Genomic DNA, 22,111 nt, shown 5'->3' on the forward strand with positions numbered 1-22,111 from the left:
TAGTTTTTTAATTTAACTGACATTTTATTTGTTATTTATTCACATTCTAGATGGATCCAGTATCTGTATTTTTTTTGCAGATATTTGGCTCAATCAGTTAAACTCTGTGTCTTAACCAGATGTGATGTCATTAAAAAAAAAAGGTTCTTATATAGAAACCTCTGTCTCTTAACACATATTGTCGGCACAGCTGGTTTGGGCAAAAGTAATAATTTTGATAATGTTTTGCAAGATTTGAGTATTCTCTAGGAAGGGAGGACACCGTGTAATGCTTTCACTTGTCCATACAACTAAAACCCAACTAATATAAGAATATTTTTGTATTTTTCAGACATTCCAGCTGCAACTTCTTTCCCCCAGCAGTAATGTAGTTCCAGCACTCAACCAGGGAAGTGTCACACAGGTCATCAGGATTCTCAACCCACAGAAGGTAAGACATTACTATGGGCACAGGCCATGCTCCTCTTCTTTTTTTAGTAGAACTTTTGTTCTAAGATCTCAAGCAGACTATATTTTGGAAAAACAGCTTTTAAGGGAAATATAATGAAAGCTGATTATTTTTGCTTGTGCTCTGAAGTTGTTGACTGCTGAGAAGCAATTTCTACAGATGATCAGTTTTAGCTATTTATAAATATTAAGAGAATAAAGGTCACCTCTCAGTAGTTTTGGTGACCGTTTCCGTTTAATAGAATTGCATATGTGAATTTTGCACACGCTTGACTTCCTCCTTTTATTTCAGCAACAGTTGCGAATGCGGGTCAAGCTGACTTATACCCACAAAGGCTCTCCTGTTCAAGACCTGTCAGAGGTCAACAATTTCCCCCCTCAGTCCTGGCAGTGATTTGCTTCCCTTTTCAATCTTAAAGACCCCCAGCAAGGGAACTATGGGAAAGATGGCCCCTCCCCATTCCCAAATGATCCCCGTGACATCACCACAGATTGCTGCCCTGGGGTTGCATGGGAAGCAGTGGAACCTTCCTGACACGGTCGAGAAGTGTTGGTATGAAGACTATGATGATGATGATGATGATGATTACAGCGACAATGATGAAGCAAAATCACAAATCTTTGAAAACATATCTTTACACTTATTTAGTTTTTTTCTCTGCTCTGGGGTTAGTGCAACATGTCCATATTCACACTTGCACTTAAGCATCGTGCACTCTCACACATACTTTTAATATAGTGCACTCACACAGATCAGTCACCTCATCCTGCCACCCGAGGGTCCGCACATGGAAACCGTCACTCATGGCCACTATAGAAAGAAGCTGTTTGGTATGAACAGTGGTTTGATTTGTCCTTTGTTTGATTTTTTTTTTCATGTTTTTAATCTTGTTAATGGGTTTGGTGTATTTTAAGAGAAAAAAAATTATTGAATCTGAATGAATGGCAAAGTCTGAACATTTGCACCTTAAACATTTCGGAATGAAGAGTGAAATGGGTTGTGACGGCGCCTTAAATTGTCATTGTACATGGCATTTCTTAATTTTCCTAAAAGGTTGTCTCTTTAATGATCTAATGTCCTGTAATAAAGTATATCAGATGAATGCTCCAGATGCAAGGCATGTTGTGGCTATACCATATTTCATATATTATTCGGTTCAATTCCTGCCAGATCTGTCCGGAAGTGCTTGACCTTCATCACATGAATCATCACGATTAGGCAAGTTAATGCAGCTCTTAGCTTTTTTTTGGAATGATTGTTTTTAAGCAGGACTGCTTAAAATGTCATTGACGATGTTCTTTTGAAGCACCTCCATTTGAGGTGAAGTATATGAAGTCTCTGAGAAATCTTGAGAGAGGATGTTGCTTGTTACTGTTTGTTTAGTTTAGATCACTTTTCAGCTGTATAAAAATCTACAGTTTTGGATCATCTAAGCTGGACACTTTTTCCCCCCAAAAACGTAATTTGGCATTATTTTGTTAGCCTCTACCCACAGAACTGTGTTTTTTGTTTTTGTTTGTTAAATACGGAGATCTAACAATATATAGATTAAAATAACATACACTAAACCTTAAGAATGGCAACCTGTTAAAAATTGTAGTCGAATAATGTAATTTAAAATAAAAATGAATTTCTCACTAAATTAGCAATAATAGAGGCCAGGAATGAGGTTACATCAGCGTAGATGCTGTATAGACTATGAAAATAAGGCCTTCGTGAATGTAGTTGTATGCACTGAATTGATTTCTTTTGTTTGACTTCGTTTTTTTTCTGCAGTGATTTGAAGTACAGAATTATTGCCTGATTTAAAGCAATGTGCCTTTTGTCAGTCGGTTTCGAGAAAACCCTCAGATGTCTGCGAGACGAACAGTTTTACAGGAAGAACGTGACTTCTGAAGAGTAGAGGACCTTTTTTGCGTTGCTGTCATTTCACTTAAGGGCGTCTTAAAAGTGCGTACTGTTGATGTGTGTTTGTTTTTGTGTAAGTGTGGGTCCCAGGCTCTCTTCTTGAAGCTTCCAAAGGCAGTTAGTAACATTAACCCGAATATACCTCACAATTTTTTCCTCTGTATGACCGTTTCATCGAATCATTGACAGGCTCTCGTGTCACCTCAGTGGAAACCTTAGCTTCTGTAGGCTCGCACCATCGCTCTCTCGCTGCTCTTCATTTTAACACTTTGTGTGAAATCATTCGCTATGCCACACTGAAGTCTGGTGACCAAATCAAGAGATTTTCTTTGGACGTGGGAAATATTTTTTAGCAATGTTATGTATATGGAGAAAACTGATTTCTTTCTATTAGCTTTGTCGTCATGTTGCAATGATGATGCTTCCTTAGCTTTTTCTGTACATACTGAAGGCTTTTAAGATGCGTCACCTGCTTCTTTTCATCCCGTTTTAAGATGCCATTATCCGAAACTTCTGCACAGTGTATGGTTTAAAGATCTCCCTCAGAACATAGTCTAATTTAACAACTTACCTGTCTGATTGTTTGTTGGAAAGAAAATGTACTATGTGCTGCCTGTATATTGTATATAACTGTAAAACGCATCAAAAGGATCAAATAAAATAAGTCCCATTTGAAGACCTATGACATTCAGTTAGGGGCTATAATTGAATCTCGAATGGAAGATGATGTTTGCTGTGCGCTGATGGATGGTGGATTGCAGATGTGATTTACACAGCTGTCAGTCTTTCAAAAGAGCTTTGTAATGTCTTCTAATATGGTGGCCTGCAGCTTTTCTCATTTTCTGCAAGCATAACTGAAATCTATGTACTGACTTTCATGCATCATTTTCATACAGGAAAGCTTAAATTGCAAATCAAAACACACTTTAAAGTATTCTGAGTTTTCCCATTTTTCACTTCTATTGATATACACAAAGGGGTTGACACAACTTCAACATAGATCCAATTTTCTCATTTCTCTTTACGATCAATAATGCTGTAAAGATATGTGCTATGGTGAATTGTGTTATTCTGGGTTGTGCAACAAGATTTTGTCACTGAAAGTCTCCGATGAATGTGGAAGTGGTACCTAAAATGGCATCCTATGTTTTGGAGGTAACAACAATGTTAATGGTGAAAAGTTAAGAGACATCTTTTTGAATCTGCTGCTTTGTAAACTTCTTTGTCAGGCAATGATGTTTGCACCTCGAAGAGAGCAAAAGCGCTGAAGGTGTTGTGGGGTTGCCGCCTCAAATTCCGAACACCAAACAATATTTTTTTTCAGCTGCATGTTAAACAAACGATGTAAATATTGTCATTTCTACTCTTTGTGTGAACATCCTGAGGTAATGCAAGCAAAGCTCAAATTCTTAATATTCCACTGTACACCTTGCGATACATGCACAAACCTTTGTACATTTGGAAATATGCTGTCGATTCTTCAAATATTATTAATTTAAAATCAGATTTTTTTCTGTGCAGGAGGGCAGTCCGGGGGGTTTAAGCAAGTTTGGATGTAATTATTTGACCATACTGTATCGAATGCTTGGATCATGATCTGTAATCTGTACAAGGTATCGGTTGTTTTTTGAAGTGTATCTATACATGTTCTTCCCTTCAGATATTTTACACTTGCTGTTCGACCCCATCTGAACTTGTGCAGTTGGGGAGGACTGCTGATTTTTCCCAGATGAGTTTGACATGTTGAACTTAATCACAGTACCATGTCCTCAAGGAGCGAGAGCTGGACTGAGTAGAATTCGTGATGGATGAGAAATACCTTGTCAACATGGGATATTTTAGATTTATGCTGTGTACTATTGTCTTTGGGTTGGAGAAATGATCAAATAATAAAAGTTAAACTTGATGTTTGTTCTGCTATGTTATCTTAACCGGTGTTTAATTTGTAATACAAATATCTCGGGATCACATTACGATCCAGTTTAAAGGCGTAGTCACCCAAAAAAGATATCGACTTTGATTTCACCTTCGTGTCATTTGAAACCTGTCTGGCTTTCTGCAGAAGACGAAAGAGATTTTGAAGAATGTTGGAAACCACCCTGATAGCACACATGCATCTGCAATACGTCTCGGAGATGTCTGCTGTCAGACGTCATATTAACATCTAGAAGATGTCTGTAAGATGTTTATGATTTAGAATGGATGTAAGGCTGCTCTTTCGAAGATGTTTTTACGCAGCAGATCTCCAGATCGTATTACAGACGTCTCCCAGACGTAAACTATGTCTTGCAGATGTAAATGCAGACGTGACATAGACGTAAACCAGACGGATTCTGCCATCTGGGCAAACACTGTCCACCATTGACTTGTATTGTATTAACACAAAATTATTTTTCAAAATGCCTTCATATGGGTTACACAAAAATAGAGTCATATACGTGAAGGTGAATGATGACATTTTTTGGTGGACTATCCCTTCAATCCAGAGGATACAGTGATGTTATACCACCCTCTCGTGTTGAGACTTTGAAACTGCAGAGGTGTTTGTAATGGGAACCAAAGAGAGAGCACACAAAACACAACCCACTCAAACAGAAACACAGTTTAGGTTTATTATGTAAGAACACACTATTCCCTGATGGCTAGACCATTGTAGGCTGAAATATATTCATATTCTTTTAGGCTGGTAAACAATTAGAGAAAGCATTTTTTTCTATGTGGGTGTTTATATATTTTTGCTGTATGTGATTCATTGTTTTCATCTTCATCAGTTATTGCACAAATGTTGATAGTACAAATATGTTTTATCACATCTCTATACAATTTAACATTTGCGGTGAGATTGCCCATCCCTTACAAATATTGGTTACCATGTTAATGTTTGTGCCCCAATACCCTACACAATAGGCCTTCATTAATGTGAGGGCTTTTTAAAGTCATTTTACAATCAGGAAATATCAGTAGCATTTTAAATAGACTATGCCATCGTGCCATTTATAAAATAGTCACGTTTTGATGACTACAACAACACGTGATGACTGATTTATAGTGTGCCACAACATTTATGGTGTGTTTAAAGTTTAACAAAAACATTTTTCACAATCGCTCCAGTGAGGGTGACAGAGATCAACCATTTCTGATAAGATTGTGCAGCTTTAAATCTCTAACATGTTTTCCTTTTTTCAAAATACCAATCTGATGACATTTACATTCCTCCATTTAGGCAGACGCCTTTATCTAAAATGCATTGTTATTTCACTATGAAGGAAATTTCATTTATTTGTTACTGTCTTAGAAGGATCTATGACTATTGATTCATGTTTTCTCCTACACTTTATTGCAGTCATTATATTCAACATTTATTTAATGACAACGTTTTTAGCCAAAGTTGGAAAACAATAAACAAAGTATACAACGATATGTTAACAAGTAGGAATACATTTAAAGCTAAAGGCTGTTAGTTATCTTATATTTAAAAAGTTAACAACTTCATACGAAGTCGAACCGTAGAAAGTGGTCAATTAAAGGAGAAATTAAAGTAAAACAACTAATGTAAAAAAAACATGACGTAATAAAACCGAATTTCATTTTTAAGTTGTTTTTTTCTAAATAAAAAAAAGATCAGCTGGTGCTCATCTATAACTGAAGCACCTGCTCGTTAAAAATGACGAACCGGAAGTGCATAAATGGGCGGCGTTTGATGAATAATAACTAGCCCCGCCTCCCCTAATGTTTATTGATTGAGTTTATTTGACAGCCGTGCGCTCACATTATGGCGTCTCATCAAATCAGGATGGGCTCTTTCCACCGCCTCCTGTACTGGAATTTAACGGTCGCCCGTTGCCATCGCGCTGCTAGAATTCTCTGCTGAAAGACATCAGATGTAGGCGCGATGAAGGACGAGATAAACACGGCGCGGTCGCTCCGGAGTGCCGACGCGGATCGTCAAAACGGGGCTGATGCGGAGGACGGCCGGGCGGGCGGCGGAGCGACGCGGAACCCGGCGCTCCGTGAAGCGGGATGTGTCCGAGCCCCCGCACCGGGGACGGGAATACGCGTTTTGAAGGTACGGTGCGTGTCCGCTTTTGAAACGTTGCTGATGGGGATCAGGGCCAAAGTACGCGTGAATCCGCATCAGCGCTTATTTGTAAAAACACTGTTTCTTATGCACTGCTTGTGTCTCGAGACCCCCTCGTAGACAACATTTTGAGGCTTCTTACGAGTGTTTGTGTGAAGTGAAGTGACTCCGAATGATGCTCCGAAATGTGGTTCTTGCTGAAAGAAAACCAATTGAAACCATCGCAGACGTTCTAATGGGTGGTTGTAATGGGAATTGTATTGGTTTTAATTGGGACTGTAATTGGGTTCTGTTGGTGGGATGTTATCTGATGGATGAGAACCCGTTAAATCTTACTCGAATAAGATCCAAAATACACTGCAAAAAAATAAATGTGTGTAATGGGTTTTAATCGTAAAGCTTGTTCAAAATGGTATTTGGAACCATTTCTGCTGTTGTATGTCATCAGTATATTGCCTCTCAATATATTCAGGGTGTGTTTTTATGTCTTTCTCTGATAGTTGTATCACAATGGTTACAGTAACCGGTGTGCGATGATGAAACCCAGGATATTATCTTCACAATAAACCCTCACATAATACGCCTACGGGAAATTTGCCTGTCAGTGTCTTCAGGCCTTGCACTTGAGAATGAGAAATAAATAAGATGTCAATTGATCCCCCATCCCATTAGATGAGTTACCTTGCTGAGGTTACAAAGGGTTTCCGTCCTAAAATTAGATTATCTTACTGTTATGATATTTCATCCGTACCCACATCTGAGACTTGCGTATTCTCAGCATTCAGATCCAGTGTGATAAACTCATTAGTGTTAAAATGTCAATACTATTAAGGTAAATCTACATCTGGGAAAAATGTCTTATCATCTCTCTGTTTGGTGGAGCATGTGGAAAGTTAAATTAATGGCGAGTCAGCTATGATCTTTAGATCTGATTAATGTTTATAATCATTGTTATTGCCATGTTACATAGAAAGTTATAGAGGAGTAACGATTTTTTGATTTGTTATCACATTTCTCAACTTTGAAGTATGTGATGACAGAGATTAGTAATGTATGAGTCGGCGATGATGTTACGATTAACTTTTCGGATGGAATCGATCACAGCGTCGTTATTCTTTTACTAGAAGTCACAATTTATTGGGTAATGCTTTCAACAAGGTCTCATTCATTAAAGCGTTAAGTTTTTTTATAATTTATATAAAATCATGTCATTTCAAACCTGTACGAGTGTATTATGCAAATCACAAAAGATATTTTGAGTCTCAGTGTTTTGTGGTCATACAGTGGTAGTCAATTGTGGCCGATGTTGTTTGGTTACCAATGTTCTCCGAAATATATATATATTTTTTATTTGAATTTTTGGCTGAGTGATTTTTTAAGTAAGGGATAATCCACGACTAGCCTTGCGTGAAAATGATTTTAATGCACGACGTGGACGCAAAGAAAGTGCATTAAAATCCTTAAATGCACGGCTAGCTAGTAATTTTTGATCGGACAGGTGAAATGACAAACTGACTGGAACTACCCGTGAATTAAACTGTTTTAATGCACACCTTCCAGCCAATTAGAATCGAGTATTACAGCAGACCATGGTATACGGTAGTTAATGCAATGGCTAGCATGAACTACATATTTTTTACTGCATTTAGTAGTTTTGTTTTATGTAACACATCTTAGTTAAATGTGCTTAAATTTTTTATATGTATAAGTCGACTTTAACATTATAAGAGTAATGTAACTAGAATAATAAAGTGTAAAAACATAGAAGTGTTATTTATTGTTACGTAAAAAATAGATAAAATGTATATAACGTTACAGTCAATATAACCAGCTGGACAGTTGTGTGTATTGTTGCCCTACAGTAGATGGGCAGGGAATCTTAAGGACTCATGACCTTGTGTCATCTTAGAACAGAAGTGTGCCCGATTCACACTACTTTCCAGGGCGTATATATCCAAGTATTTGTGCTGCTGCAGTTCACTGTAACCCAAAACAACGCCTGGTGTTACTGGGTGGAGCGGCCGACAGTCACCAACTTGTGGTTACCAAGGCATGACTTCCTACGGCCAATTATGCATTTTTTTTTCCTTCTTCTAGAAGGTCATAATTTCTTATCTGGCTACAGCACACGACTGATGTATATTTATTTCATGTGATGAAGCAGCATCTAATCTAGATTCTCGTCCTCAGCGTAACATGAAGCGGAACGGCAGTCGAGGCTGCGTGAACCGGAAGACGAGGTTTGGCTCTCGCGAGCGGGACTGGCTGAAGGGTGATGCTCAGCGAGGCTGCGTGTGTCTCTACGGGGCCTCGGAGCCCCAGCCCCCACCGTCGGGACCCCAGACCTCCTCCACAGCCCTGCCGGACCTGAAGCTGGTGCTGTGCTCCACCAACACCACTGTAGAGGAGCTTTGTGCTCAGAGAGATGTACAGGGTCTCTATCTGCAGCTGCACGGTGATCTAATCAGGTAACACGCACACGTAGATGTGTTCACCTAACTGTCATTTTTCTGGCTGGACAGGGAGTCGATAATTTGCTTTATAAGGGTCAGACTTGGGAACAATCTAGATGCATAGAAGTTTATCAGAAGGAGAATGTGTATTTTATAGTGTTTAAAGGTTACTGCTGAAATGCTTGTAGGTTAAAGGAGAGCGTTTTGTTTTTGTAATTGATTTGCAACTCTTGATATTGTTAATGTTCACAAAACCTCAGAATAACATAAACATTAGCTTGGGCATAACATTTAGCCTTGCATTACTTTATTATCAGAAGGGATTTAGCAATATACAATTCCGATTGCTTTTTTTTACGGTATGTCCTTTTTTTGTCATATTGATTGATCAAACATGTGACCAGCATTGGGATATACACTTTTTTTTTTCGTGTTTTCACCATTTTAGGAGCTCTCGCTAAGGGTTTAACTTTCTTAATTTTATTTGCATTAAAATTTAGTAAAAAGGTCTATTCAGTTTTTCTTAATTTACTACAATGTTCAAATCAAAATTAAAGTCCCAGTAAAATAAAAATGACACAGCCTATTTTTTCATGAAATATTGCAGCGTTTATTGTAAATACTTTCTCAAATGTGGGTCATTCTCATTTAAAAAATCTGTGCCCTCGTAATCGTTAGTTTAAATCTGAAAATGCACTTCTGTCCTCTAATGACTTTCCATATTAGATGATGTGCGTTAGACGGCTTGGGTGGAGCATCCATCAACCCCGCCCCTTTAACAGTCAGTCTGCTGCCAATGCCTTTAAAAAAATCAACGGCTGTTCGTATACATTCAATGAGATCGCAGAGAAAGCCACGGCGACTTTTTTTACATTCAAATTTCCATTTAACTCGGAACTGCGTCAAACTGCGGAAGTAAAAACGATCGCAACTTCCGGGTCACGGGGACTTTACATGTTGTCAATTCTAAAACTTGATTTAGAATATTGTTAATTCTCTTGTATTGTGAACCGGGTGTTTAATCGGAGCTGAGGGTTTTGTTACACCCCTAATAGTTAGTTAAATTTAGACACAACATTCTTATTCAATTGGTTAAAGGTCCAGTGTGTGATTTTTGGAGGATCTATAGACAGAAATGCAATATAATGTACATAACTATGTATTCAGAAGTGTATAAAGACCTGGCTTGCATAATGAAGCTTTATGTTTTTATAACCTTAGCTATTACTATGTACATAAACAGCGGGAATTCCCCATGTTGTTTCTACAGAGCGCATTTCGTAAATACGTTATCTCCTTTGGCAAAGAAGTTTTTTCAAAGAGAAGTTCATTTCTCAGGGTTTGTATGATGTGAGAACACATCACTAACCTTTGATCACTAGTTGCTTTTCTCTCTGCAGATATGGATGAAAACATGTGTGTTAAAGTAAATCTCTGGAGGATGTGAGATATTGAACCCACTCCCGACTTTGATTTGATGTAAAGCTGAAAGTTCTTGTGTGTGTTGGTGGTGTACAGGAATTTTGACATTTCTGAAGAATATGCAAGTGATTTTTTTCCCTTTTAAAATCACAGCCATGATGCTTGAGCAGTGAATCTCAACCTTTTTGACCTTAATTTTTAGGGTATAATAAAGAAACCTCTTAATTTTTTAATTCTTTAGGGTTTTAATAAAATTTTAAATAATTTGAAGTCATCTTGAGACCTCTTGGAAGTGTGTTGACGCTCCCTTTTTGAGGAGAAACACTGCCAGAGCCGCTGAGAGAGAGAATCGCGACAACGGAAGTTCAACATTTCCGCATGTCACGTCACATGACAATTCATGAAGTCTTCAAATAGTTCCAGGAAGTTATGTTTTTTCTTTAAATGCTTTATTTCTTTCATTTTTTTAATTATTAAATGACTTGCGTCTTTAAATGGGTTAAAAGTTCATCTTAATCTGTCCATCACTATGCGTTACTAGTAACTTCTGGGAACTATTGAGAGCCTCCATGAACTGCCATTGTTGTGAAAGAACTGTTCCATTGGAGTCAATGGAGTTGATTCAACTCTCTCTCAATGGCTCTGCACTGTGCTAGAGTGTTGTGGATGGTTGCCAGAATGCTACAATCTGCTTGCAATAGTAGTGTGCGCATTTCTAAGTGTGTTGCAAATGTATTCTATGTGATTGTTGGTTTGTTGCTGTGCAGTTGTTCTCGTGTCCTGGGAGGTTTCTAGTATATTCAGAGTGGTTGTTCTGTGGTTATGTACTGCCTCTTCCCAGTCGGTCTAAAATCTTTTGGTCTCTGGATACAGCTTAGATTTCTCTACAGGATTTTTCCAATTTTTATGTCTAAATGTTTGTAAAAAATAGTTTACTAAACAAGCATGATGCATGTCCGAAGTTTACAAATGACACAAGAATTAATAAAACCAGATAATACAGTATACTGGTGATTTCTGCCCTTAAAGGGATAGTTCACCCAAAAAGGTAAATATTCATCATTTATTCATCCTCATCTGCAGAACATGATAGAGGTTAAAGAATGTTGGTAAACAAACAACCCTCATTGCTCCGTTGTATGGACACAAAAGTAATTTCTCAAAATATCTCCTTTATGTTCCACAGAGGTAGGAGTCACAGGTTTTGAATGACATAAGGGTGAATAAATTATGACGGAGTTATTTTTTTATTTAATAATCTCTTCAATTTGTGTTTTTTTTCCTGTATGTTTGTGCACAAGTTTTTTTTTCTAGTGCACATCCTGCAGTGTCTGTGGTTTGTGAAGGTGTGCCTTCCAATAAAAGAGAAGCAAGTCATGGTTTCCCCTCTCTCTGCCCTTCTGGGAATGACTGGGCTGAAATCACATTATTTTGCAGGAAGTTGTCCAGCCCTGAGCCGGGGCAACGCCAGGGATCTACGCTGAATTGGCTTTGGCGAATTGGCTGTGCCGTCGACCACTGCCTTCTGTATATTTCAATTCGGCCAAACAGCAAGAAACCTTAATATCCCCGAAGAGCATTTGTCAGCTCTGCACGAGCAAAGCAGAGCTCGGTTCGATGAATTTCCCTTCAAGAAGCAGGGCCTCAAACCCTTGCCCGGGTTAAACATGAGGTCACCTGACAGGTCCGCGTGGTAGTATGTGTTTCGGTCGGGGGGTCTTGTGCTGACAGCGTGCCTCTGGCCTGCTCCAGAAAGCCACGAGGAGCCGCTAACAGGATTAGGACACTAGAATGAGATGACCATTTAATCGGGTGGAGACATGTGCCGGTGGAGAGCGAGATGGATGATTATGAGGTCGGGATGTTTTAATAAAACGGGGAATGCCGTCATGTCAGTCCAGCAGACTGATTATTTGCTTGGTTTAAGTGGAATTTTGTCCGCCGTTATGAGACTGACGTTATGATCCTACATTCTTTTATAATGGTTAATGACAGTGGAGATCCTGAGTTGGAGTAGATGTGATCCCAGCGGATGGCCATGTATTATCTGTCTGCCTTTTTGGAAGAAGACCAAGTGCTGGGGGAGGAACTGCTGCTGGAGAACGTCAGGAGTGTGATCTTAAATCGAAACACCTGTGTGATACTTGCACAGGGTCATGTGTATGAGGATTTGAATTGTGTCTTGATATGAATATACTGTATATTATGCCTGATCATTTTTTATCAATTATAAATTGAATGTTAAATTGTTTTAAGTAGTGTCATCACTTGGCACACGGGATGTGGGTGCCGTCCATTTATCATTGTGGAAATGACCCAAAAAGTCAATAGTGGAACTAAACCTAAATCCTATAGAAGCCCTTTTGCATGAATTATAACTCTTAATCTCACTGTTGCTCTTTTGTCTGAATGGGAGCAAACCTAGTGGAACACCTTCACAAATGAAAATATTTTTTTTATCTTTTAAAGCCAGAGTTGGCATTTTCTTTGAGGTTAGGAATAGCAGATTGGCTTTGAAAACGTACACCTCCTCATGTCAATCCCCTCATGTCTCATTCACCAGGGAGACAACAGTACAGTGGAAACTACAAAGCATATAAAATAAACAACGTATACAACTTATTTATGGGTATATATCTCTCTCTTCCACTTTTCAGATTTCGATTTGAAGATAGTTTACTGTACTGCTGAAGCATTTTACACACAAAAAAGTGATGAAAAAAGATGTACAATATCACAATAACAACATACAGTACTGTACAACAAACAAAGTGGTATGAAAATAAGATACAAGTTGACGGATGAATTGAGAAAATGTATAAATCTCTTTAGATTGTTGTTCAATGAAGGTTTTTCTCTTTGGTTCTAAAGATTCAATGCATTAATATAAGTGTCGTATCTATGTCAGTGTTGACTGTATCGTTTCATATAGTCATGTGACCATGATAATATTGATACAATTTTGCTATTGCGATAACATGATCTCCATAATATTGTAACGTCCCTAGTGTTTAGTAATTCTGTTAAATATCTTAGATATACAGTATTGAATTATAATAATACACCGAATGACCTTGTAAAGTTTCAATTGATTTGGTGTTTTCAAGTGGTTCTATATGATATTGTAACGGCTACCGATGAACTGTGATAATGCCATGCGAGATTATATACCGTAAACATGAGCTTTCCTGCGATATTAGTCAATGAATAAATCAGACAGAGATGCTCACCTGCGCACATGCAGCTTATTTTTGCTTAAAATAAAAGATGACTATTATGTTTAGTATATCGTTTTTTAAAAAAAAATCACATCTCCCTCTCTTTCTCTCTATAGGAGGTTGGACCCTTCTGAACGTCCTCTTCAGATGGTCTATGACTACCTGACTGCTATGGGTTACGATGACCCGCTCCGGGTCCAACAAGAAGCGGCCAACTCGGACCTCAGCTGCATGATTCGCTTCTACAGCGGTGAGTTTGTGGAGCGGTCCAGGCGTCTGTGTGCTGTAGTGTGTTCTCTCTGCAGGCTTCGTTCTCATTGTTGACTCTACTGACCTGGTTCAAATTCCAGAATTCTGCAGGTCCACATGGATCGCCGGTGTTGTTCCGTATCTGTTTGAGACTGTTGCTAGTGGACTATTTTTGTCTGCTATTCACAGCGTCTGGGTGTAGTCTGCTGTTACTGTAAGGGCACAAAGCTGCCGCCCACTCAGTGCTAGTGCTTTTTCGTATACATCCCTTTTCTTTATTCACAGACGGGGCTAAATAATGGCTTTATCTAGTGTCAGGCAACAGTGTGTCAACATCAGCGTTGAGGGGATTGCATCTGATTCTAGCTTTTTCTCTCGAGTCTCACAGAGGATGCCAATTATGCTTTTGTTCCAGCAGGCCTTCATGTACAAACTTCTCTTGATGGTGTGTTTGGTTGTTTGAGATGTGGGAGTTACACACACACATTTATTTCAGATAACCGCAATGATTGTAAATCCTTAAAACAAGGGTAATCTACAGCATTTTACATCCACTGCCCCCTGTCTGCACTCAGTTACGTTAAAATTACATTTCTTCATCATTTGAGTTGTATCAGATTTGTACTTTTTGTGTTTATGAGTTTTATTAAAATTATACATGATTTGCTGGATCAACACAGCAAGATAACATCATCCTCATATCTCAGTTATTTCTGTTAGGTCATTCTATGGGGATTGTAAAAAGTTATTTACAGAATGTTTGCATTTCTTAATGTATCTTTTTAATAATTGAATAAATTAATTGTAATAAATCATTATAGTTGTAAGAAAATCGCACTTATTTGATAGACAATTAATCGTTAAAGGGGTGATTTAACACGGCTAAACCAAATGTTATGGTTTGTTTTAAATGTAATGTAATGTGTATACATGATTCAAGGTTAAAAAACTGTGTATTTTCCACAGACAGTGCATGTTTGTATCTCCTCTTTGCCCAGTCTCTCTGAAACGCACCGATTTTTACAAATCTCATCGCTCCGAGGTGTGCTATGATTGGCCAGTTAACCAGTGCGTAGTGATTGGTGGAATGCTGCAAGCATGTGACGGAAATGTTACGCCTCTTACCATATTTGGTACATCAGGTTCCAAAGCAATTTTACTGACGGTTACGCCCGCCTTACTTGCGTATACATTTGGGCGGTCTTAGTCAAATCATACCATGAACTGACGTAGATGTGTGGGGGTGTGGTTACACGAGGCGTTTCGGGCAGGTCTGGGAGAGCATTCGCTTTTAGATAGAATGCATCTTGTGTTCCCACACATTCATGTGCGTAAAATGGCGAGAGATTGTTTGAGAGAACCTTTGATTTTGAATGGTTCTTTGTGGAACCAAAATGGTTAAGAACTTTTTTTTAAAGAGTGTAGTCATATGAAGTCTGGAGAATATTGTAGAAGTCAGCTCCCCTTGGTCCGGGGCATTGAGTAAACGCCCATCTGTCAGGGTCACAGGGGAACTGGGACACGCCATTTCTCATCCTCAGGTCCTGTCAGGGCCGTAACTGTGACACAGAGTCCCTCACGTCCGCCTGATATATAACCGGCGAGACTGAACGAACGACCTGTATCCTCCTCATTTGTACTCGGTGACTCAGGGGACAGGTGAGATGTTGTAGAATAAAGTGAGGCGCCCTGAAACCTTCGCACAGCCGTCCCTGCATCTCCGAGGTGAGGACGACGATCGATGTGGTAGTTTTGCAACGATGCTTTGTCACATTGTTGCATTGATCGACTGATGCCAGCTATTGATTTTTCAATTGTTATTGTTTTACATTGCCAGGCTGCGTATGTGGTGCAAGAAAAGTCATTGAAAATAGGTTGGAGCGAACTCTTTTTATTACTCTTATGTTGCTTCTCTTAAAAAAAAATATTGTATGTGACAATGTAAATATTCATGTAAATATTTTTTGGTTAAGCTATGCCTTTTAATGGGCTTTGTAATTGGTTTTAATGGCTCATTAATGTACCTGTTCTGTTCGTCCGCCACCGTTAAGTTCATCTCCCTCCATTATGCCGTATCACAGGAAAGCAAATCATTATGTAATCGTTTCGGTTGTCAATAAAGCAGATTGTGTTTTATTGAGATAATGTTGTATTATGGGATACAGGGTGATTATCACTAATACATACACAAATCCGATTTATTGATCTTCTGAAGTGAAAATGCTGATGTGAATGGCAATGGGAGTTGAATGTTTTGTGTGATGTGTGTATTGATAAAGAAGATGATAAAGTGATAAGGACGTCCGTAACCCTGAGTCACTGCTATACTAATGCATCTGCAATGTGACAGTGCATGGTGAGCAATGATTAAGAAAGAAATTATCCCACATTCATGGAAAAAAACAGGGAATATTAGGGAATTTTCACCTATTTATATACTTTAAAGGGATAGTTCACCCACAAATAAAAATTCTGTCACCTTTCTCCCCTTTTGTCATTTCAAACCTGTATGACTTTCTTTGTCCTGCAGACCACAAAAGAAGATATTGCAAAGAATGTTGGTAACTGAACAATAGCGGTAACATTCACATCTATTGTATCGTCACAAAGGGAACCACCATTCTTCGAAATATCTTATGTTTTCTACAGGCAAAAGTACTTGAAATAAGAGATGGTGAGTAAACGACGACAGAAGCTTTATTTTTGGGTGAACTATCACTTTAACATTCATGTACTAAAATGCCAGATGTGCTGTTAACCTGTTGTCCAATAATGACAAATGTCACAAATATCACACATTCTGTAATATATTTGGGTTCAGGAGTGGTGTTTGGTTGGCTCATTGGCTGTTTGTAGGAAAGAGTTTGTAAGTGTTCTCATCAGAGTGATGGTTTAGATGCTGGTCAGGCTCTAGGACTTTGAGTCACTCTTTTTCTTCATTTATAGGACAAACACAAGGCTCAGGTTCAGCTCCGGTGCTTTTAAACTGGACACAGGCCTGGTGTGTTTGATGAATGAACCTTTTTTTGCACAGCTCTGGATCATGTTTTTCACACCTTAGTGGCGAAGTGTAATTGACAAAACTGACGATGGACCATGGTATACCCCGTTTCCTCGACATGGTTTTTTCGGAGACATTTCGTGGAGTAGTGTGGAAATACAAGGTTGATTTGAATTTGGCGTATTGCGTTTGTATATGAGGAAAATAAAGGAACAGTTCACCCAAAAATCTCAATGTCATTTCAAACCTGATAACCAAACAACACTGGCCCCTATTGACTTGCATACAAATGAGACTGAAACTCAAAATAGCTTCTTTTGTGTTCTTCATAGGAAAGAGCAATATACAGGTTGTGATCGACATGAGTGTAAATGCATAATGACAGAATTTTTATTTTTTTGGGTGAAGTATCGCTTTCCACTTTCTATTGATCTACTAAAATTCCAGTCCAGTGATGGAACTGACTTGTTCTAGCACAAATTTAGCCCAGGTACCACCGATATTTTTTTTCTTGTAAGGGTTAGTAAATCAGTTGTCTGGTTTGTGTTAGATGTCAACATTCACACTGTGCGCTGTACTGGACTTACTCATTTTAAAAGTAAAACATGTTCTTCTACATATAGGGTTTGCTTTACCTAAACAAGGGCTTACTTGCAGGGTATTAGATTACAGTATTTTATTTTCAATGAAAACACGCAAGTTAATTTTCTCAAACCTCCCCCCTAAAAATCCTGCTGTGGCCACAGAACGCTCTTAGGGAGTGAACATTACTAAATGCTTGAAGGGATAGCACACCCAAAAATTTTCTGTTGTCATTTCTTCACCTTTATATCGTGTACAACCCATTTCCTTTATTCGTCCTGCATTGGAAGGGTAAAGATGAACTTACCCTTCCAGTGAATGTCAGTCAGGAACATTCTGCCTAACTTCTCCATTTTTTGTTGTTGTTGTTGTGGATTAGAAAGTAATTCTGGGTTAAAACAGCATGAGGGTGACCATATGATGACATAATTGTAATTTTTGGGGGAACTTTCCCTTTAAGAGTCGCGATGAGGCAAAAGCTGGCCCTGGGGTGAGTTCTGGACTGGTTTCGTGCGGTGTGGTTGGGTGTTTCTTTGGAACTGTCCTTTTTGCACCGAAATCCCTCTGGATGGAGGAATTGCAGGCCATCGCCGCGGCTTTACAAAAATAAATCATCTATGGTGCTGGATTTAACCACTAATGAGGTATTGATTCGCTGGGAGCCTTAACGTTTCAGGGCTAATGCTTAGGAAGTAGAATGAGAACTTGTGAGCAGAGACCTGTCTTCAGTCAATTCAAACGGATTTATACTCTTAAAGCTATAGGACACGCCAAGAAAAAACTTTTATTCACCTTCATGTCTTTCCAAATCTGTGCAAATTTAAAGCAGCAGTGTAAAGTAACATATCTAGTTACATTTGTGTAGAAGTTATTTAATAACGGACTTTATTGTGTAAATAATGTACCCTTTGAGCTGCTCGTGTGATGTAACGGCGTACAATGATGTCATGTCTTTAAAAGATACAAACAGATGTTTCCCTGTGATGAGAACCAAAGTGGACATATGGAGTTCTCTCAGTTGTACAGATGAAGCTCTTGCCCTTATGTTTCATTTTATCCATTTTTATGAGCTTGTCTACTACAGTACATTCAGGCCAACTGTGCTTATCATCTCAAACAGATTTAGTGTCTGTTTTCCTCTTTCATAAAGACTGCCCTAAAATAAAAATGCCACCAGCAGAATTTCTCAAAGGTAAACTCCAGTCACTGATATCGGCCCATGTTTAATATGTTTAGTATTAGCAGGATGTCATGCTGTTTTTTGCTGAGCTTTGAATGAACTTTTGTTTCTTCCCCTACAGGTCCTCTCCCGCAAGCCGACTTAATCTGTGCAATGTCATATGGTTTAAAAAGAAAAAGCACTTATTCATCTTTGCTCCATACGGGTGATGTTATTTCTAAACTCTGCGGGAGTCAAATCATTTCATGATTTTGTTCTTTGACGGAGGCAAAGCTCTTTGAAATCGGTACATGCTGATCCCACAACAAGTAGAATGCTTTTGTTCACGATCTTGTAAACAGAATGTGAACGAGAGGTTTATTTGCCAATTTTCTTTGGTTAAACTCTTTTCCCATTGAATCTTTTCGCCTTAGCTCGTGTACTATAATACAAATTATTATTTGTCATGCATCGTCTTTGAAGCAAGGTTATTATAGTTGACTAAAATTTAAACTTTGTAAACATTGCGGCTTAATGAAATCAAATAACACATTTGCCTAAAAATTATTGGAAAAACCTGAAGGGACATTTCACCAAAAATTAAAAATCTTTTCATCATTTACTCACTCTCGAGTTTAATCAAACGGGAACCAAACTGTTATTGGCCTCCATTGACTACCATAGTAGGACTGAATCGTGTTGAAGAAATTTATAAAGCAATTTTTCCTGCTATGGTAGTCATTGGTGGCCAAGAAGTGTTTGGTTACAAGCATTCTTCCCAATATCATTCTGTGTTTATCAGAACAAATACATTTGAAAAAATTTTACAACTTGAGAGTGAGTAAATGAAGACAGAATTGTGATGTCAACTGTTCCTTTAACTATGCAAAAAAGGGACATGTTTAAGGCCGTAAAACAAATAAAAATCAATGGATCTTATATAGCAACATAAAAAATTAACAAATAAATAATATAAGGAGAAAAACATATAACAGCATTGCTAAAAATGTACCTTAATAAGGATAAAATCTAAAAATCAAAAAGAATAATGCTAATTTAAAATATGAATGAAACCTAGAATAAAACTAAGAAACCAAACTGTAATAACTGTTTTAAAGACAGACGACACTTGAGTTTTGCATTTGAGGTGTTTGCAGTATGATGACAATATGCAAATGTATGTATTTTGTCCAAACTCGTGAAATCCACTTCACAGGGATCTGCTGGACGGTATATTATGAGATATTATTTTGTGAAAATTATAGAGGCCAGATGAAGAGAATCTACAGAAGGCTTTTTCAAGATGGACGCTCCACATCTTTGTTTTGGCAGCCGCTGCGCAGTGGCAAACACTTATCCAGAGCCTGATTGAAGGACGTTTAGACAAACGCCGGCTGTCATCTGCTCTTAGAGAAATGGGTCTTCAGCAATCACGCAGGATTTCTCTGTGTAATTGAGGTCTGGACTTGTTTACTGCATTGAAAGCATATCTCCGTCCCCTTGTTGACTCCTAATGCATCTCTGTGCATTATCACCCAACATCTGTTGTGTTCCTTTAGCACAGATTCAGGATTCTTGGTTTGTTGTTACAAAGTGCTTTTTAGACATTATTTCACCGGTCGTGCGAATATGTGACATCAGGCTGAATGAAGCAAAAAACCTTGTTTGACCCAGACATGTGTTGGTGTTTGACTTTAGTCTAGTGGATGGCATAGATTATTTTTTTTAATCTAGATTAAAATGGCTCATTTGAATTCTGTCAAAGGCATTCAGAATATGTGTGCTACCCAAATAATGACTAAAAGTAAGTCTTTGAGAACGGGTTTGTCAAGCCAGGTGGCGCATTAGACCAGGGGCTCATCTCCTTTTTCCAAAATGCATCACAAACTGCTTGAGAAAGCTGTTCTACTATGATAATTGGTGATGAAAATGTAATTATGTTCAATAAGATGACCTTGTGTTTACTTCCGCATTAGCTAAGGGATGATTTGCGTTTAGGTGGTACTTGAGACTGGAAGAGCTCCTACAGTACATTTACATTTAGTCATTTAGCAGACGCTTTTATCCAAAGCGATTTACAAAGAGTGAGGGAGCAACAAGCGATATGTCATACAGGAGCCATAATACATTAGATCTCAATACAAAGTTACTGGTTTCAACTAAAGCTAGACCACTACCTGTTGAGAGAAAGTGTTTTTTTAAACCGATTCCGCATTGCACAAGGTGCAAACAACCTTAGTCTTGTCGATGTTTCTATTGGGAAGCTTCTTAAAAATTAATATTCCCTGAAGCAAACCCGGCGGCTTCATAGCTGCATCCATGTTAGCACGTCACGTTTGATGCGGTAATTTCACAGTAACGTTATGTTGTGTTCAGACCAAACGCGAATGGCGTGTCAAGCGCGAGTGATTTATATGTTAATGCAAAGAGCCAATAGACCTACTTGCTGCGCGAATCGCGCGAAATAAGCCCTGGTTATGAGATGATGAGGCGGCTTCTGCTTCCACGAATCACACGAGTTGAAAAATCTCGTTCTCGCCCCGTACAGTGCAGTTAAGCTGGTATACATCTGCGCTAAAATATCAAGGTGAAAGTCATCATAGCTTGCGTAGAATAGACCCAGCTTCCAACCCAACTTTGAGAATAGATTAACGGCGACATTTTTTTTTTCGCTCGATAAGAGTGTGGCCCACCACTACTTTAGTCATAATCTACACAGATTTTAAAATCTGTATGTATTTATTCCAGTCATAATCTGCAACATTGTCTTTTCTCATTACATGCTATTCAAATGTAAAGTTTAATTTGTGCACTGTTTTTGGGGGGGCAGGGGAGGGGCTCTTATTTTGGGGTGGTCACCCTGGAACTCCGTCTCAGGCTTTGCTCGCACTGGTTATAATGTGTGCTATGTTTTGTGGTGGTTTATTTTTAGTGACTTTCAGCCTGTATGTGATATTTAATATTTATCTCCATGAGTTTGCTATAAAATGACTTACGGCTCGCCATCATAATTGTACGTTTATTTTAGGCAAGTAGAATGCAAATTTATGTTTAAAGAAGGGCTGCTTGCATTTTATAGCAAACTCTAAATGCTCGATTATGACATAAATTATTATCACGATTATTTTGGCCAATATTGAGATCACGATTATTCAACACGATTACTCACTAACTTTTAAAACAACATAGAAAATGTTTAACTTGGCTTTTAAACTGTGAATTTAACTGAATAATAAATGTAAAGAAACAGCACGGCTTGACCACTGTTGAGGAAAGGGGTGCACTGTGGATTTATACCACAAGAATAGAGAGGATCCTCGCCAAATGTAATGCGGCGCAGTAATCGTTTTACCTCGATTATTTTGTTTTTGTAATTGTTGAAGGCCAAAATTGATGATTACGATTAATTTTCGATTATTTGCACAGCCCTAGGTTAAGGCAAGAAGTAAGATGCAGAAAGTAGGTTAATATTTTCTAAATTAACTTATTTGTATTTTTATATTCTGAATTTCTGAGGCTTCAAGCTAGAGGTCTGCGCGGGACAGTTTTTTTCGTCCCGTTCCCGCCCGCTCCCGCAAGGTTATATTCCGCAC

General features: G+C 38.4%; 2 protein-coding genes across 2 annotated transcripts in view; both read left to right on the plus strand.

The window, feature by feature from the left end:
• Positions 1-4,262, plus strand: part of ap1g1 (adaptor related protein complex 1 subunit gamma 1) — a 31,717-nt gene extending 27,455 nt beyond the window's left edge. Inside the window, 2 exon segments of the mRNA XM_056747363.1 lie at positions 332-430; positions 740-4,262. Of these exon segments, the coding sequence (XP_056603341.1) occupies positions 332-430; positions 740-841 (201 nt within the window). The 3' untranslated portion in view covers positions 842-4,262.
• Positions 4,263-6,121: 1,859 nt separating this feature from the next.
• Positions 6,122-22,111, plus strand: part of phlpp2 (PH domain and leucine rich repeat protein phosphatase 2) — a 47,243-nt gene continuing 31,253 nt past the window's right edge. The window contains 3 exon segments of the mRNA XM_056747406.1: positions 6,122-6,422; positions 8,625-8,902; positions 13,644-13,777. Of these exon segments, the coding sequence (XP_056603384.1) occupies positions 6,249-6,422; positions 8,625-8,902; positions 13,644-13,777 (586 nt within the window). The 5' untranslated portion in view covers positions 6,122-6,248.

This window comes from Triplophysa dalaica, chromosome 1 (genome assembly GCF_015846415.1).
Source record: "Triplophysa dalaica isolate WHDGS20190420 chromosome 1, ASM1584641v1, whole genome shotgun sequence".
NCBI classification, from domain to species: Eukaryota; Metazoa; Chordata; class Actinopteri; order Cypriniformes; family Nemacheilidae; genus Triplophysa; species Triplophysa dalaica.